Here is an 18,765-nt window from a genome sequence, read left to right on the forward strand (position 1 = left end):
CTTGGGGCTCTGGGGCTACAAGGAACCGGGGTCTCTGAATAGACTCTCCCCGCTGCTTGGCACAGGCTGTTATCTGTCCCCCTGCTGCCCTCCCTCCATCGCTCATTTCCTTTGGAAATCTGACATGTTCACGACACAGATGCAGCTCACATGCCTTCCACGTGCCAGGAACTTGACTTCTAGTCCCATCCCCTCAGGCCACGCCCCTCCCTGCCACACCACGGCAACCCTGACCTCGACATGTGCCCTTCTAGGCCACACTTCTGCGTGGTCCCACATCTACACCCCAGAATAATCTATGGTATCGCTGTGAGGTTTTAAAATTTACACTAAAGGTCTCATGTTGCACTTGCCATTCTGCAATCTGTTTTGTTCACATTTGGGGGGACGAACATCGACAGAAATAGGTCTGGTTTGCTCCCTTGAACTGCTGCACAGTATCCCACAGAATGGATGTACCACGGCTTATCTGTCCGCCCCTTCTCCCAGTGAGGCCATCTCTAGCTTTCCCCAGCTGTGGCCGCTCAGCATCCCTTGGCCCCAGAGCACGAGTCCCCGCCCAGAGGCCCGTGTTCCCTTCTCTCTGGGCTCTTGTCTCCTGACAGAGGACTCTCACTGTCTGTTCCCCGAGAGCCGAGAGCCGGCCCCGGAGTTCCCGTCTGCGGCCCCAGGCCCTTGCCCACTCGTGGCAGGTGCTTGGCCTCTTTGGATGGATAGAAATGGGAGCACGGTGGGGGCTCTGCATTAGGCCTTGACCTCTTAGTGCCGAGGACAAGCCAGGATGGCCCAGGAAAGCCCAGACACCTGGGGCCCAGTGGCCAATGCCCATCCCAGTCAAAGTGGGATGCCCTGGCCATGGGACCCTTGGAGCTTCCGGACAGACGTCAGTCTCAGTCATCAGCTCTGACGCCAAGACACAGGGCCTGCCAGAAGGAGGGCGCCCCTCACCTCCTGACCAGCGTCATCACAGGCTCAAGGAGCAAGCCCACTAACAACTTTGCAGTCATTTACAGACCCTTCCTTGGGACAGACACAGTACCTTGCATTTGCATCATTAACCTCTGGCAGGGATTGGACCTTTTCCAGAAGACACTGAGGTCAGAGAGGTTAAGTTGCCCAAGGGCACACAGCCAGCCAGCAGCAGGGCAGGATTCAAACAATATCCGAGTTGTCTGATTCAGAGAAACAGACACCCATCGGCCACACTGAACAGTGCCCTCCTCTGCTAGGGCCTCAGCCAGGCCAGAGCTGGGCGCAGGGCAGGCCCAGCTGGTCATGAGCTGCTGCTTCCTCCTGCCACGACAGAACAGACAGCTAAGCCCAGGTGCCCTGGGGTCACGCAGGAGAAATCTTCCCAGGAACGGCAGGTCCAGGCCCCAGCCCGGCCGGGAAATTAAACAGACGTCCAAACACAGCCAGCTGCAGAATCCCCCACACTTTAATGTCACGGCTCTGAGAGGGGCAGCTGGAGGCCGTGGTGGTCTCAGGTGCCACAGATTCCTCCTACCTCCAGCCGCAGGCTCCCCACGTACCAAGTGGCCAGGCAGTGAGAAGCACGGGGACCTCACCCCCATGCTGACTGCTCGCAGGGCTGAGCATGACCCGAAGCTCTCGGAGCTTCTGTGGGAAGGCTTGACACACTGTGAGGGAAGCCTGGGCAGCAGGCATCGCTGAGGGCTACAGGCTCTGTTGGCTCAGCTGGGGCCTGCACGGAGCAGCTAAGGGTGGAGGTGAGGAGAGCGAGCGGGGTTCCCAGCCTGGAACTGGTGGGGTACCTGGAAGGGCAGGGAGGCCTGGGGGAGCTGGGGACGGTATGCACAGGGCCTCCTGGCCCCTCAGGGCACTTGATTCAGGCAACGCCTGAGATGGGGAACAGGACAGCACATTCCATGCAGGTCCAGGAAAGGGGGGTCAGGAGCACCCCTGGAATACCATCCAAGGCACAAGGAAGGTGATGCAGCCCAGGCCTCACCCATAGTTTGTCACACTGGCCCCTGGGCTTGGGGCAGGGGCAGCGGGGCTGCCTTCAGTACCCTTGGGAGGCGTGACCTCTGCCCTCCAGGCTGGCAAAGGGCTCCGTGGGTGCCTCTGGTGAGTCAATCGTCTGGTAGGCGCTGCGCTCCTGCGAAGGTCTGAGGAAACCTGGGGGGCAGGGAGATGAGAGAAAGAAAAAATGAGGGAGGAGGACTCAGGACGTCCCATGGAGTCCAAACCAAGATCCACCCCAACCCCACCAGGCAGGCCAGAGCTGGGCATCCTGCACCCAGGACAGTGACGGCGACAGCAGGCCCAGGCACCGAGCCTTCGTTCAACCCATCCGTGACCCTACAGAGCAGGTATCTTTATTGTCCCCACTTTACAGATGAGGAAACTGAGGGGCACAGAGGTGAACTGACTTGCCTGAGACCGCACAGCCCTAAGCCCAGGACACGAGGACTCAAACCCAGGCAGCACGACCCCAAAGCCAGGGCCCTTAGCTGCTAGGCCTCCATGTGCCCCCCGAGCAGTGTGTGCCCAGGAATCTGGGCCCCTGGCTCCCCTCCAGCCCCTCTCCCAGGCTGAGTGGACGCCGTGTCACTGTGCCCAGAAGGCCCTGAGCCTGGCAGTCATGGAGCCCGGAGAGCTGGGGCTGGGCTGGGAGGCAGGTGGCAGGACTCTAAGTGCTCACTCTCCTGCTGTCCCTACACTGCACATCTGTCCTGGGATCCTGGACAAGCCCCACGGGCTCTGGGACTCAGTCTCCTCATCTGTCCAATGGGAGGAACGTCACTGGCTCGCCTTCCCCCAGGGCCAGGTCCGGGCCACTCTGGGCCTCTCTTCTCAGGAGTGAAAGGGAGAGGATGGCGCCCCGCCTCACCCCACTTCTCTCAGAGAGACAGGAGAATGTGTGTCAGAGAGTGGAAAGATGGCGCGGCCCCCAGGGGAAGGGGCGCAGCTCAGAGAGGGCCTGGGAGGAGGCGGGGGCGGGGGGTGGGCTCAGGCGAGAGGGCCGGTTAGCAGGGAAAGTCCCCATAGTTCAACACTGTCTTCGGCCAAGGCCCACAGCCCATGCCAGCACCAGCTCTCCCTCGGCCACCCAGACCCCACAAGGCAGGAGAGAGGAGCTCCAGGGATGGGGCTGGTGAGAGCTGAGAGGAGAAGCTGGCCCTGCAGGTGCCTGCCAGCCTCAGGCTGCGGACTGCCCCAAGCTGCCTGTGGATCACACCCCCAGCTGCACCTGTGCTTGTGCTGGGATGGGAGCTTGGTGGCTACCCCCAACCCTGCCCATAGCCTGATGCCAGGAAAAGGTCACACCAAGCTGGGACAGCCAGGGGACCCCTGGGCTCCTGTAGCAGAGACCAGAAGCTTGCAGACCTTGTGGCCTGGCACTCAGTGCCCATGCCATGGCCCTCTCTGCACCTGGAGCCCTCGTCCCACAGGGTGAGGCCGGCTCACTGGGTGGGGCTGTGGGTCAGACAAGGCAGAGACAGAGGAGACGTGGGAGGATGTCAGTGCCAGCACCTGGCCAGCGAGAGGGGAGTGGGGGAGCCGGCCGGAGGTGGTGGCCTCACCAGTGTGCGGCAGGAGCTCACCCCCACGCTCCCGGTACATGTGGTAGACGAGGCAGCAGGAGAACGGCTTGAGGAGCAGGCTGAGGATGGCCATGCCAGCGCCAAAGCGCCCCGTGTCCGTGAGACCAGCTGTAGGGTAGAAGATGCTGATGTGGACGATGTCCAGGAAGACGGTGGCCACCAAGCCACCGAGAAACTGCAAGACAGGCAAGCACAGGGCCCAGGGTCCACCACATGTCATCGGAGTTTATGAGAGCACTGCTGCCCCATCACGTCCCCTTGGCTCCCCCACCACATATGCCAGAGCAGAAGCTCCATCTGGGTCCTCCTGTCTCCTCAGGGTTTGCTGGAAGACAGACCAAGCAAGCAGGGAGGACTGTGTGGATGAGACGCTGACTGGGGACTGTAGGACAGGGAGCGGGGACGTGAGCCCTCACCCCCCCGACCTCCCCCATTACCCTGGAGGCCAGGACAGAGCACAAGACTTGGTTCCAGAACCTTCAAGATGGAAGGTTCCTGGGAGTTCATCCAAACCATTTCCGCCACCAAGGAAATTCCCGTTCAGTTGTGCTGAGAGGCTGCAGCTAGAGCGCTTGCTCCCCTCGGGGCTTAGTGGGTGTCAGGAAGCCCCCCGGAGAAGAATCCAGCAAGGCCGTGTCCACTCGGACCTCACAACGTAATGGAGCTCCGTCTTCACGGTCTCCTGGCAACATCCCTCACACGACAGGGCTCCCCGTTCTCGGGGAGGGGGCTGATCTAGGGCACTGGTGGGACGCCCCCCCCCCATCTTCCTTGGGGAAGACCTTGCAAATAAGCCACCCAGGCAAGCAGAGAAGCAGGCCAGGCTAGCGGAGACACAGGTGGGCTGGCAGCCTCGGTGGCTTATTTACAAGGCTTTAGAAGATGGAACATGGGGGCTCAAGAGAGACAAGATGGGGATGGGCAAGAGAAGCACAGGGTGGGGGCCCCGGATCACCCTGAAGCCAGTTGCCCGTGCTGCTTCCCCTGCTCACCATACTTATGGCGTCGATGGAGTCCCGCTGAGCCACGGCCCACACGCCCAAGGCCAGGATGGTGAAGTTGGCCCAGGCATAGGCGCCCTGAAACACGATGCAGCCCCTGCGGGAAGAGGCACCTGAGTCAAGTCAAGAGGTGACGGCCCCACGGGTGCTCACCCCCTCCCGCAGGGCTCAGGGTCCCCCCGAGAACAGGCCACGGTCCGCCAGGTCACAGGGCCATGTTCTCCTCCTCGGCTGTGAGCCAGAAATGTCAGCAAATCCCACTGGCTCTACTTCCCAAACAGATCCTGAACCTGGCCGCATCCTTCCAGGTCCAAACCAGCATCCTCTCCTGCCAGGATTTATCAGCACAGCCTCTCCCCACTGGTCTCCTTCCTGCCACTCCTGACCCCTGCAGGCCATTCTCTGAATAGCAACCAGTAATGTACACCAGCCGATGTCAGGCTTCTGCTAAAAACCCTCCCACTTGGAATAAAATGCAGATTCTTCGCCACAGCCTAAGGGGGCCCTGTGGGGTCTGGCCCTCAATGCAGCCCCCCAACCTCTCAGCCACTGCCCCTGCTGTTCCCTCTGCCCTGAACACTTGGCCTGTTTTGTCATTTGAGTCTCAGCTCAAATGTTAACTCTGAGACTCGTTCCCCGACCGCCCAATTTCAAGCACTGCCTCGTCACTTTTGAACACAACGCCCACCCTGTTTTATTTTTTAGAGTATTGCTACTAACTTGTGTTTACTTATATGTTTGTTAATAAAAATAATAGTTACATCAGTGAAAAGAATAGTTAACACAGAGCCCTTATTAGTGTCTGACACAGTTCTAAGTGCTTTAAATGAACTCATTTATGTGCATTTGTGCTAACGACTGTAGGAAGGAGGCACTATTATTATCCTCATTTTACAGATGAGGAAACTGAGGCACAGAGAGGTCAAGGAACTTGCCCAGGGTCACACAGCTGCTAAGTGGCAGAGCTGGGATTTGAACCTAGGCAGTCTGGCTCCAGAGGCCATGCTCTTACCCACCATAGCCACTGGGCCTGGACTGCCCCAGCACGCAGTGGGGTGCTTCTCAAGTTCAAATGACATTCACTGGAGCGTAGCGCACAGGAAACATGTGCAAAGCAGTGAAGTGCAGAGACCAAGCAGGCTGAACAGCCTTTGAATAAGTAACCTCATTCTCTGGTTTTAAGAAAGCAAGTGCTGGGGCCCCAGCCCAGACTCACCAGCTCAGAATCCTGGGAAGTGGGACTGAGAAATCTGTATTTTGACCTTGCTCCTCAAGGTCATTAACCATGATTACCACAGTTCACATTATTCACAACTGTCCACATGTGCACCGCACTTCAAAGTCGGCAAAACACACATGTCACTCAGTGGCTTCCAGTCTTGGTTTGGCAGAGAGCTCTCCCCAGAAGCTCGACAGAAGGAAAAGACGGGAACAATGGAAGCGGCCCTGCCTGGCCAGTGCCCTCGGCCGCAGGCCCCGGGGAGTGCCTGCAGAGCACCCACGCTTCTCCCTCCTGCTCCTCAGGGCTGTGCCCTCCTCACACCCACTTTACAGATGGGAACCGAGGCCCTGAACACTGGAGTCACTTGCCTTGGGTGACCCAGATGGAGCACACAGAGCCGGGACCTGATCAGGGTCTGTCTGCATCCCGAGTCTGCGTCCAGGCAGGGAGTGTGACATAAGAGGGAGGGTCCAGCCCTGAGCAAGTGACCTCACCCGTGTCTCGGGTTCATGGTGCGTCTACTTGCAGAGCTAATCCACAGAGGTGCTCAGCCCGGCGGGGGGCCGCTGGACACCCTCAGCACAGGTCAGTGCTTATTACAGTTTCTAAAGTCACGCTTTCACCTTCCAGTGACCTTACAAAATAAGTGGGAGGGTCAGTAATGCTCTCGTTTTACAGATGAGAAAATGACTCAGGGAGCTGAAGTGACTCGCTCAAGATCACAGACACACAGAGCTCTATCTGGTGTCCAACCCCCGCTGCTCAGGGAACCCGGCCGAGTGTGCGCACCTAGCCCCCTGGCTTCAGCACCCCAGACCTCCCAGATGCAAAGGTCTTGGAGAAGAAGCAGAGTCATGCCAGCCCCTGAAAGGGCTTGGGAAGAGCCTGGAGGAGGATCTGAGCTGGCGGCATTGCCGAGGGCCGCGGCCTCCCCTAGGATGAGGGCTCGAAACTCACAGGAGGCAGTGATGGCAAAGCCCTCTGGGAACTGCCTGCCCCTCCGACATTCTCGGGACGTGGGGAGCTGGATGATGATACTCTTGATGAAGGTGCCATTTAGTCTTAGAACTGGCCGGAGGACAAGTGGACAAGACCCCAGGGGACACATGGACACAGACCCCGGGGAGACATGTGGACCCAGATCCCAGGAGACAGGTGGACACAGAACCAGACACCCATGGAGTCACTCACCAGGTCGTCAGCAGCCAGTGAACCAGGAGGATGGCCTGTGGCACAGAACGGGGGGAGAGGAAGAAGAGATCGGTGAGTGCGGCCACCGCGGTGGGGAACCGTGGGGCAGGAAAGCTTTCAGAGCCAGAAACACAGGAGGTCCCCGCCTAGCATCTAAGGGGGCTTCACAGATGTCTGCTGAAGAGAAACAGTGACAGCGAGTGGACCAGAGGTGGAGGAGGAGGAACGGCACAGGCCAGGCCGGGGACGCTGCCACGTCACCCCTCCCCGTGGGCAGCTGACACCCACACCCCTTCCTGCTTCCAGAGGCTGGAGGCTCCTTTGGGGAACCCAGAATCTATCTGCTCTGGAATCAGAGGAGGCCCATGGGAAATGGCTGGCGGGGGGTTCATGGGTTCAAACAAGGCTGATGTCTTGGGACACTGGGGCTGGGGTGCTGTGCGGAGACAGGAGGGGACAAGGGGGCCTGGAGGGACTGCATCCTACGTGCACCGGGGGAAGCCACCCGACCTTTTTCTGCAGGCAGGTGACATGTATGATTTAGATCAAGAAAAAAAAATCCCTCTGGCTTTTTCTAGATTTCTGCAATAGGCTACCCTTCTCGTTGCCCTCTATGCCCTTAACATAACACCCTCTTGACTGGAACTAGTCTCCAGTCCCGGTAATCCAAAGGGCCCTGCTCGGAGAACAAGCAGAGAAGGCAGGCGCCGATGCTCAGGGACGGAGGCGGCTGCCAGCCCGAGCCCCTTCTCAAGAGGAGGGAGCCCCAGAGCTGGTGCTAAAGGGTCTGCAGAGATCAGCCAGGCAAAGGGCAGGGAGAGCGAGGTGTTCCAGAGCGGCCCGGAAGCCCAGGCGGGGAGGAGGAGGGGGCGTGGCAAAGGCTGAGGCTGGGGGTGGCTGAGACTGCGGGGAGGTGGGGGGGGATCAGGAGCCCCAAGTCAGGAGCTTCCGTGGGGCCTGGTGGTCGATGGGTGCTCCTGAAGGAGTTTACTCAGGGGACTGACGGGCCAAGCTGGGAGGGGGGGATGCCAAGAGCCTTGGGCGGGGCCGCGTGCCAGGCCCAGAGGGCAGGGGTGGGCACAGCAAGGATCTGCAGGGAAAGGGCCAGCTTCCGGTCCAGTGAAAGGACAGAAGGAGAGGCTGCCGCCCGCAATAAAGAACTCTGGCTGAGGAGATAGAGCACTTCTGGAAGAGCTACCATTCACTGCACACCTACTATGTGCCGGGCCCTGTATCTAACACCTCACACGACCTCTGGGCTTCCCCAAGGCCTCGGGAACAGATACCATTACTATTCCCATTTTACAGATGAGAAAACCAGGCTGGGAGGTAAAGTAAGTTGATCAAGATTCCACCGATGGCGAGCGGCAAAACTCGAATTAAATTGTCTGACTCCAGAGCCTGCGCCCCAGCCCTCGCCCTGGAGGCACGGCCTTCAGCTGAGGGGGGCTACGCGGGCTTGGGACAAATGGGTATGTTTTCCACATGTGGGGCACAAGAAATCCGGAGCAGACGGTGGAGACTCCGCCTGCGCCCCAGCGCCCCATGGGAGTGAACCAAAGGGGTCTGGCTCCACAGCCCCCAAGGATGTCCTCTTCCCCCCATAGAAGACTAAGAAAATGACTCTGTAAGGACCGACAAGCCCCACTCCATGGAGGTCCCCAGACTCTGGAAAAGCCGAGTCTACAGGACGGGAGGCCGGCTCTAGGGGCCCCCCACCTTCTTCATCACTGAGCACGTCCCCCGTGTCGGGCACCATCCTAAGTCCCCTCGGTGTGAAGGCATCCCCTCCTCACAGTGCTCCGAGGTACCACTGCCCCCGCTTAACCTGGAGAAGACCGAAGCCCGGAGGTACGTCACTCGCCCAAGGTGCCTGGGCGGGTGTGCCCTCCCATTACGAACGGGGGGAAACTGAGGCAGAGGAGGCTTAGTCTTCCATGGGTTTCTCTTCCCAGAGGCTTAAGAGAAGTGAGCCAATGGCGCTAAGTTTCTTAAACGGTTCAGGCGGCATCGCTGGCACCTGCTGCCCGCCCACCGTGCGGACGCGGCGCCGCGCTCCCCTCAGAACTCACATGAGTGGAGACACTGGCCAATCAGACAATGGCCTCAGGAACGGGATGCAACGAGGGAGGGGATTCCGAAGGACGGGTACAGAAGGGAAGGGACCCTACTTCCACAACAGGGAGGGGGGTGGGCTGGTTACCCGGCTTCTCTGATGGAGCGACCTTGAAGCCAAGATGAAAGTGGCGAGCAGGGGCCTAACCAGGGACAGAGAGGAGAGACGAGAATTTGAGGCAGAAGGCATAGCACCTGCAAAGGCTCTGTGGCAGAAGGCACCATAGAACATTCTGGAAACTGAAAAGAAGCCACTGTGGCCGGAGTGGAAGGAAGAGGAGGGTGGAGGAGGGACAGGAAGCTGGAGGGTGGGTGGCGCTGGGCCTGGGTGGGTATGAGGAAGAATTCTGATCTCTATCTTGAGAGCAAACTACCGTCCCCTCTCACAGGAAACCCTGACCACAGAGGAGAAGCGACCTGCCAGAGGCCACGCCGCGTGGCCAGCCACAGGGGTCCTGGTGTCAGCCTTGAGACTAAGAGAAGACGCCGAGGAAGGAGGGCATGGGAGGCAGCTCACACCACCCGTGCCTCCTGAAGATCAACCCCGAACCCTCCCCACTGTGGGCTTCTCTTTCAGAAAGTCTGCACAGCGAAGGCTCTGTCCCGCCCCCAGGCCAGGCACATGACAGGCTTTTAACCCACAGTGCTCCCTGGCCCGCAGAGCCCGGCTTTCTTACGGAAAGACGAAAGGCAGCTGGTCGGCACGGAAGCCCGGGGAAGTGACTCTGTGTAACCTGTGAGACAAAGATTTCTGGTGGAGCCGGAAAAGCCTGCAATACAGAGTGAGCGCCTGGCCAAGGCGCAAACCCTGCCGTCTCTTTTGGGAAGAAAAGAGCGTGACCTGGAAATACTGCAGGTCCTCAAAGACATACAGTCCCCTCTGGGCGGCATCACTTCGTTTTATAAATATTTAAGAAACTGAGCACCATTTGACCACTTCTCTTAAGCCCCTGGGGAAAGAAACCCATGGAAGACTAAGTGTCCTCTGCCTCAGTTTCTCCATTTTGTAATGGGAGGGCACACCCACCTGGCCGGGAAAGGTCTAATATCCAGGAAAGCTCCAACAAGAAACCCAGCCAAACTGGCCCTGCCCTTCCCAACAGCCCTGGGAGGAGGGAACGGTGACGCAGTCAGCACAAGAGAACCGTCTGCCGGCTCTGGGGAGGTTTCCAGTAACCAAGGGCACACCTGGGATTCTCAGGTGCCGCCAGAGAGAGGGAGGAACAGGGCAGGGACCTGAGCTAATCGGGGGAGGGAGGAACCAGGATCTGAGGATGTGCCTGGGCAGCCTGACCTTGCCAGCTGGAAAGAGGAAAGCAGGACCTGAGCTCCTGGACTCTTCATACAGTGCTCGGCCTGTGTGGTGGGGGGCAGGGGGTCAAGGGGGCGCATCCAGTCAGCGTCCAATGTGTCAGAAGACTGGGAGAGGGGAGGGGAGGGCCAGTGGGCTAAGGTGGCAGGGGGTCGCAGGATGCTGGATTAGGGGGTAGGAGACCCAGGTTCTGGTCCCTTTCATGTCCTTTTGTGTCTGAGCCCCAGGATCCTTCTCTGTGACATGGAGGCAGCACCCATCACCCACACATCCCACGGGGGTGCCATAATCACAGACAGGCCTCTGACAGTCACTGTATACATCCACTTAACAACCGCAAGTTTTTTTTTTTTTTTTTAAAGATTGGCACCTGAGCTAATAACTGTTGCCAATCTTCCTTTTTTTTTCCTGCTTTTTCTCCCCAAATCCCCCCAGTACATAGTAGTATATTTTAGTTGTGGGTCCTTCTAGTTGTGGCATGTGGGACGCCGTCTCACCGTGGCCTGATGAGCAGTGCCACGTCCGTACCCAGGATCTGAACCAGCAAAACCCTGGGCCGCCAAAGCGGAGCGAGCGAACTTAACCACTTGGCCACGGGGCTGGCCCCAACAACCACAAGTTCTTGTGTGGGACAGGCATCCTGCAACAGCTCCAACAACAGCCGCTCCTGCTGCCGAGGAGGACCTGCCTGCCACGTGTCTACACGGCCCTGAACACTCGGCTCACATCATCCTTGCCACCGTTTTACTTCTGAAGAAACTGAGGCTGTGAAAGATTAATTGTCCCAAACGGTAATGCTTATAAAGAAGACAGCCCAGATGCATACCTCAGACTCAGTCTACCTGGTCGGGGTTTTTATGCTAACCAAAATGTAATGCTACACCACCCCCTTAGACCACAGGATCCTCCTCTTTTCACCCTAGAAGGCAGGGCCTATTTTTATCCTCTTTCTACAGTGAGAAAACTGATACTCAGAGAGGTTAAGAAACCTGCTCAAGGTCACACAGCTAATAAGTAGCAAAGCCTGGCCTTGAATGCAGCTTGTCTGGCCCCAAGGCCCGTGCTCTACCCTCTGTGCTCCACTGTGAGGATCTGGAATAGCAAGGGCGGGGTGGATGGAAATGAGGAGGTTTAGCCCGGAGAAGCGATGCCTGAGGGGAATTGAGGGGTTGCGTGGACCAGGACTTAGACCCTTTGTTGGGGGCTGGGAGGGGACCTTCCCAGACAGGTGGTGGACAGACCTAAGGTGAACATACAGATCAGTACACAGAACATATTCCTACCAGTCCTGTGCAAACACTCGGTGACCTTTTACAGGAGGTAGGAAGGTCCCCAAGAGGGGGCTGAGGCTAAGGGACACCAGTCAGAAATGCCACAGAAGAGACGCAGTTTCAGGCAGCGGCTAACTGTATGGGGACTGGAGCCAAACACATGGATCTGATCCTCTTCCATGACCTAGAAGCTGTGTGACCTTGGGAAGCCACCTGACCTCTCAGAACACTGCTTGCTCTTCTGTACAATAGGGACACTCCTGTCCGTGTCACAGGGCTGTTGTGCGGATCCAGTGGGGCAGGGAAGTGGACAGGTGCGTGGAACACTCAACACCGTGCCTGCCAGGGAGTCAGCCCGCGGCGCACTGTCCTTATTACTATGGTCAGGAAGGTGGCTCTCCCAGTTCTTAACTCTAATGCTCCATGACCCCCTGGACCCTCCTACCATGAGCCTTTTTCACAAGACCTCATGAACCCAAGGAAGTCCTTTCTAAGCTTGTCACGATGTCATTCCCACAACTTAGGACTTGCCTCCTGGAGGGGCTCAGTTAGGGACTGCCCTTTGTGCAAAGGGCCTGGGGCAGCTGTTTCTTCTCACCTGGCACCACTGCCCACTCTGGCTTGGCTGGGCACAAGCAGGCATTCAGTCAACGCCCAAGGAATGTACGACATGAGGGAGTGGGAGGGAGCCCAGGGCGACAGAGTGCATTTTCCCAGCTCCCAAGGGGCTCTGACCTCAGAATATCCAACTCAAGTGTCTATGAGCAAGCAGTCAACAGCTGCCCTCCTAGGGTGGCCAGATCGAACGACAACAAAAATACAGAACAGAGCCAGCCCTGATGGCCTAGTGGTTAAAGTTTGGGGCTCACCAGTTCGGGGGCCCCGGGTTCACTTCCTGGTCATGGAACCACACCCTTGACCCGTCTGTCAGTTGCCACGCTATGGTGGCGGCTCACACAGAACTAGAAGGACTTACAACTTGAACATACAACTATGTGCTGGGGCTTTGGGTAGGAGGGAAAAAAAATGCATTCTTTAAAAAGAAAAAAATACAGAACATCCAGTTAATTTTGAATTTCAGATAATGAATAATTTGTTACTTATGTCCTAAATATTGCCTGGGATATCTTTATACTTAAAAATTACTCCTTGTTGATCTGTAACTCAAATTCAACTGGCGGTCCTGTATGTTACCTGGCAATCCTAGCCCCTCAGGGCCTCCCAGCACTTACTCATTTCTGACGGGGAGCAGCTAAGACCCTTGGAGACATGGGGGTCCTATTGCCCAAGTCAAGGGAGGGACCAGCCAGTTTCATCCTGGGCACTGAAAGCCAGCACAGCTCACACCTGTGGCTGGCAACGCCCATAAAGCTGCTCTAAACAGACTAAACCCTCCCATTGGAAGTAAAGTGTCGAGGCAGAAGTCAGCCCTAACCAACTGTTGGCCAGGAAAGGACAAGGCTTTGAAATCTGACCCTGGTGGGTTCAAAGCCTGACTCTGCCACTTAATCCCTGTGGGACCTTGGCAAGTTACTGACTTGATCTGAGCCGAAGTTTGCTCATCTGTAAAAAGATGACAATATCAGCTTTCTCAGGAGGCTGTCGTGATGAGATAAATAACCTGGCACACCACAGACGCCCCACGATGAGGGCTCTCTGCCCTCTCAACTCCTGCAGCTCCGTCCCTCACCTGATTCCCTCTTAGCAAAATCTCTAATCAGAGAAAAAGGCAGTGGGCATTAACCCTACACTGCCTGGAACAGAGTGAGTATGAATAACACAAATCTCAGTGGTCCTCACGTAAATTCTTCCCAGCTAAATGTTCGACCCAAGCCCGTTGCCTTATCTCCAGCCGACTTTCCCCCCAGCTGTTAACTGGAAGCTTCGAGAGGTTTGCTGAAGCAAGTCGGATTAAGGGAAATCTCCCAGGTGAGGTCATAGCACAGACCATGTTTAATATCCAAATATGGATGATGTGTTGTTTTGTAGTCATTCTCTCTTTGGTTCCTTTCGTACCTGACACCACGGGTGCTAAAAGCTTTGTCACTCCCTAGTAAAAGGGCTTTCCTGGTTATGGTCTCAAAAGAGCCTGCAGCGAGACCCAAGATGGCAGGTTTGGTCCAAGGTTCACAGCTTTCTGGCCAAAGCTGAAGGCTCCAGCCCCCCTGTGCCAAACAGAGGGCAGAAGCACAGCGGGGCTGGGGGTGGCGGGGAGAAAAAGAAGAACAGCCTCTGGCATCTTGACAGCTAAGAAATCAGCTCAGGAAATGAAGACATCTCAGGAAGCCCCGCAGTGTTGTCCGAAGTGCACAAAGTTGGGGTTTTCTGCTTTTAAGTAACTTCTATTGGAGTTTGTGTATGTTAGGAAATAACGACGCTATATTTATAAACTTTAGAAATCCACTTGTCTGGGAACATCTGATTTTCTTAACCAGACTTAGCACACACAGGAGGCTACCAGGGCGGTGCTGGGAGTCCAGGTGGCAGATCTAGCCCCTCTGTCTGGGAGGAGGGGAGGCGTCCCGCCTCCAAGCCCCACCTCCGGCTCTCAGTGCCTCCCACCTCGCCTTCCTCCCGCTCCAGGGGAATTCTGGGCGCAGAGGCCAAAGCGATCCTCGGGGGCCGGGCGCTCCCAACTGGAGGGGTCTGTCCTCGGGAAGGGGCGGCCCTCTCCGTCCCCTACCGCCTCCAGGACCCTCTCGGTCTTCCCAGCTGGCCCTTTCCTGGATCTCTCTACATGCTATGGTCTTTCTGCCCGCCTCCTTCTCACCTTTCTTCCCAGACTCTCGGTCCTCTCGCCTCTAAAATCCTTCTTTAAAAGGCCAAACGCCCAACACACTCCCAGAGACCCGCCCCGCGCCCGCCCGCCTCTGGCGTGGCCGCCCCCGCCCCGCCCCACCCGTCGCCACCTTCAAGTTCACCGCGGGCAGCTCCATCGCGACCAAGACGGAGGGCACCTGCGCGACAGCCGCGGCGGCTGCTGGGCTCCGAACTCGGGAAACAAACTTGTCCGGCCCCGCCCCGCCCGCAGCCGCAGCTCCAGCTCCAACCCCAGCTCAACTCCGGCCCACGTGAAGCGGGTCACGTGACCCAGGCCCGGTTGCTAGGAGACGGCGTCGGTCTGCCGGCGTCTTCCTGCCGGCTCGGTAGCAGCTGCCCAGGCAGTTCCAGGGGCGGGTGGAGAACGATCAGGATTTCTGCCGCAAACTGCGCGATGTCTTGCTGGGTTAATATCCCAGCAGGTGGGCTGATGGGACCACGTGTATCCAGGAGAACTGGGGGGAGCGTCCAGGTGCAAACTGCCGATGGGGCAACAGCTGATGTCTCATTCCCTGGGGCATCCTCTCTCCTTCCGAGTGTTAAAGTGGAGACATTTACAATACCTGCCTCATGGGATCCTTGTGCAGATAAATGAACTGATTCATGTTGATGAGAAAAAATTATTCTGACACTGGTTAAAACAGTAAGGAAGAGTTTATTCAAGAATATTGCAATTGGGATATTGCAAGAGGGGAGAGAGGTCAAGTTCAGCTCCAAGAAGACAGCAAGAACAAGTGGGGATTTCTAGCCAAGCAGCAGAGTAAGGGGTCAGTGGATGGAAAATTACTAAGAGGAGGCAAGAAGAGGGGAATTCTTGCTTAACTGACCCAACAGGATTCTTGCTAAAGGCAGGCCAGGGACTTAGACATCAAAGGTGGGGGGTGAGAAACTTGATCAGAGATCAAAGGTGGGGGATTCTCACTAAGCCGACTTAGCAAGATTCTTGCTAAAACTGGGCAGTGCAGACCTACCAAGGACAGGAGGGACATAGAAGGCCAAGGTCGAGGCCTAGTCAAGAAGAGGGCTCAGAGGAGCCTACTAAGGTTTGGTCAAGGATACAGTCTTTGTCAAGGTAAAGTGCCCAGAACAGTGCCTGGCAGTCAGTAAATGGGGACTACACATAAGATATTGTTATCATCAGCACACAAGAGGCGAGCTGCTTGGAGCCTGCATGAGTCAACATACCAGAAGCTTTAGAACAAATGTAGCTGAAAAGCAAGCAGAAAACCTATAGGACACACCTGTCTCCAGAAGGAAGAAGACTGGAGAAGAAAAAGATTCTATCAACACACTGTCTGCCCCTCGGCTGTGAATGGAAGGAATTCAGGAACAAAAGGTCTGTCTCACCTGGTATCTCTCTTAAAGACTCTTGACCTCTCCCCACCCCAGAATAGAAACGTTAATGCCTACTACCTCCATCCTCCTCCCCATCCCATCCTTCACCATAACCAGAGAAAACATTCATTTGGAGAACATCAGCCTTCATTTTAGAGTCATTGGGGGTGAGGGTCCCCTGGGGGTCCATCTGAGTATAAACAAACAGCAAACAATAGGATATATTGGAGTATATGAGGAAACCATTTGGTGTAAAACTAATTCGGCCTAACCTTATTTTTTCCCAAAGGGCCTGACGTGGCCACTGAGCATGCATTGTATATCTGCTTTAAGCATGTGCTGTGTCCCAAAGGCAAGAACAAATGCCCTTAAGATAAAGGTACAACTTCCCCCACATTGGCATTTCCTTAAGGATAAGCATCTCTCCCTAGGCTAGGAATTGATTGCTGTGCTCACCTGTGACCACCAGCTCGAAACAACAGACCTGCCACCTGCTGTGTCCATCAGTCACAATCTGGTGACTATTGTAAAAGGGACATTTCAATCATATGTGATAGATGCTCTTTGACGGTATATAAGCACCCTGTACACCCCCACTTCTTTGGAGAGCTCCATTCCTTTGTGGAAAGACTCTCCCCAGCTCTATGGTCCTCAAATCTGGCTCATAATAAACTCACTCCAACTTCGATCTATAGATTGGTTATGGGTTATTTGCGTCAACATGAGTGTTTGTTCTTCTTTTCAGGAGGGGAGAAACCGCGTGGAAACATGCCAAACTGCCTGGGTGTGTCCTGAGACCATATCAACGTGCTCTTCGTCTCACCCATGCTCTCTCCAGGAACAAGAAAGGATTCTTCTGGATGGGCGAGGGGACTTTGGAAGGCCCGCCCGCCAGTTTAATGGCCCGTTTGGAAACACAGCCCTCCAGACCAGGGGCCAGAGCAGCACAGCATCTGCCGTTGTCATTGAGGGTTGGTCCGCGTTAGAGACGTGCCAAAAGGCCACATCTAGTTTGACTTTTCAGGATTTAGAGCACAGAGGACTAGCTGAAGACCAGAGCGACAGGAGTCTGAGTCCTGGCTTTGTCCACTTACTGGTTGAGCTTGGGCAAGTCGCTTTGCCTCTCTGTGCCTCAGTTTCCTCATCTGTAAAATGTGGATAATGAGATCTTCCTCAAAGGGTTGATCGGATTGTGAATACACGAAAACCATTTAGAATGGTGCCTGGTGTACAGTAAGCACTAAATCAGGGTTGACTACTATTTTTATTATTAATTATGAGTTAACTATTGTTATCAGCAGAGTACCTAGAAAAGAGTAATTCCTCAATAAGTGGTGGATATTATAACATTATTATATTCTTATTTATCAATCTCCTTCTAAGAAATATTCCCCATCCACCCCAGATCCTAGAGGTGTTTAATCCAAGCCTTAGGTGTGTAAGAAAACCGTGCTCACCTTGTAAGGAGAAAATGCACAACACCTTCTGGGATTAGAGTGACATTTATTGAGTCCTTATTTTGTGGCGGACAGCGTGAAAAGTGCTTCATAATAAATGCTCACAAAAACCCCCTGGTGTAGATACTATTCTTATCCTGATTTACAAAATGGTGATTAAGGCGAAGAGAATTTAAGAGGCTTGCCCAAAGGCACACCACTAGTTGGTATGAAACGGCCTGGGGACCGAAGTCTGGCTCCGGGACCCGCTCAGCTCCAAGGCTACACTGCAGGGGAATACAGCCTGACACCCAAAGGATAGAGTGAGGCACGGAGGAAAGACAGCTTGGAGCTGAAGGAAGCACAAGGCTGGGTCTGTGGACTGTCCCTGCAGCTCACACAGTGACCCTGAATTCATCCCCACCAGCTGGGCCAGAGGCACGGGGGAGGGGGCAGAGCCGGCTGGGGGTAGGGGAGCGGCCAGAAGAACAAAGGAAAGAGAAACTATCTGCGTTCTCAGAGGAGCCAGATCCAGTCCTGACTAGGGAAGGACACAGGGACCTCACAAAGCACATTCCACAAGGCTTTGGGGTCATGTTTTCAGTGAGTACATTTTGGAATTCAAGTTTAAATTTTTCATGTCCCTCACCAATCCTGTCTGTCTCAGTCAAGTTTCATCTTTGTGCCTCCCGACACTGACATGTGGAATAGATTCATTCATTCATTCATTTATTCAGGAAATAGTTACCTACTTGGGTAAATATCCCAGTGGAATGGCTGGATCGTGTGGCAGGTGTATATTTAACTTTTTACGAAATTGCCAAACTGTTTTCCAAGATGGTTGTACTATCTTCGTAGCACTTATCAAGGTCTTGTCCTTTCAACTTACTTGTTTACTTGTTTATTGCCTGTCCCCCCAACTAAACTGTAAGCCCTCGGAGGGTCTTCGACCTTGACACTCCGCCCCGTGCCTGGTGCACAGTAGATGCTCAGGGAATTGACTGACGTGTAGCAGCTGAACAACATGCGTGTACTGCTTCCTCCTATCAGGGGCACCTGGAGGACCTGCCGCCCACCTCTCTGCTTGTCCTCAGGATGCCACTACAGTCCAGGCTCTGCCCCGGAAGCCATTTGGTCCATGCCACTGGTCATGCAAATGGCTGATGAAGCCATTTCTTTCTCATGGTTGCTTGTGTCCTTTAGGTAAAGGCCTATTTTAGATCCCTGCCTTGCTTCCTCCCGGCAGAGGGATCTTGAGCCAGTTATCTAGCCGTGCCAAGCCTCAGAGTAATTGTGGGGATCACATGGGATAACTCACACAGCAAGCCTGGCACAGCTCCTGGCACTTCATAAATGCTCAGTTAGCAAATATCTGCGCTGCTGCTCTGAAAGAATACAGCATCCTTCAGCAGCTCTCAGCATCTCCTGACCCATGATAAATGCCTGTTGGATTGGAGCAGCAGATGAGACGGAGAGACGATGCTCATGCC

At 55.5% G+C, this 18,765-nt stretch overlaps 1 protein-coding gene and 1 long non-coding RNA gene across 3 annotated transcripts; one reads left to right on the top strand and one right to left on the bottom strand.

Annotated features, from left to right (window-relative positions):
- Positions 1 to 1,420: 1,420 nt before the first annotated feature.
- On the bottom strand, positions 1,421 to 14,789 carry AGTRAP (angiotensin II receptor associated protein). 2 transcript variants are annotated; one of them, XM_008522028.2, is made up of 5 exons: positions 14,594 to 14,789; positions 6,987 to 7,021; positions 4,565 to 4,670; positions 3,552 to 3,747; positions 1,421 to 2,142 (listed from the first exon to the last, which is right to left on the bottom strand). In XM_008522028.2, exons 1-5 carry the CDS (start codon positions 14,618 to 14,620, stop codon positions 2,027 to 2,029), a joined length of 480 nt encoding a protein of 159 aa, XP_008520250.1. In that variant the 5' UTR covers positions 14,621 to 14,789; the 3' UTR covers positions 1,421 to 2,026. The 2 variants fall into 2 exon arrangements, with proteins under 2 accessions (XP_008520250.1, XP_008520251.1); XM_008522029.2 differs by having other exon boundaries at positions 3,573 to 3,747; positions 14,594 to 14,762.
- Position 14,790: 1 nt separating this feature from the next.
- Positions 14,791 to 17,409, top strand: LOC139081983 (uncharacterized). Its single transcript, XR_011537568.1, has 2 exons — positions 14,791 to 15,840; positions 16,585 to 17,409. It is a non-coding gene; the product is annotated as an uncharacterized lncRNA (long non-coding RNA).
- Positions 17,410 to 18,765: the final 1,356 nt, after the last annotated feature.

This window comes from Equus przewalskii, chromosome 2, assembly GCF_037783145.1.
Source record: "Equus przewalskii isolate Varuska chromosome 2, EquPr2, whole genome shotgun sequence".
In the NCBI taxonomy this organism is placed as follows: domain Eukaryota; kingdom Metazoa; phylum Chordata; class Mammalia; order Perissodactyla; family Equidae; genus Equus; species Equus przewalskii.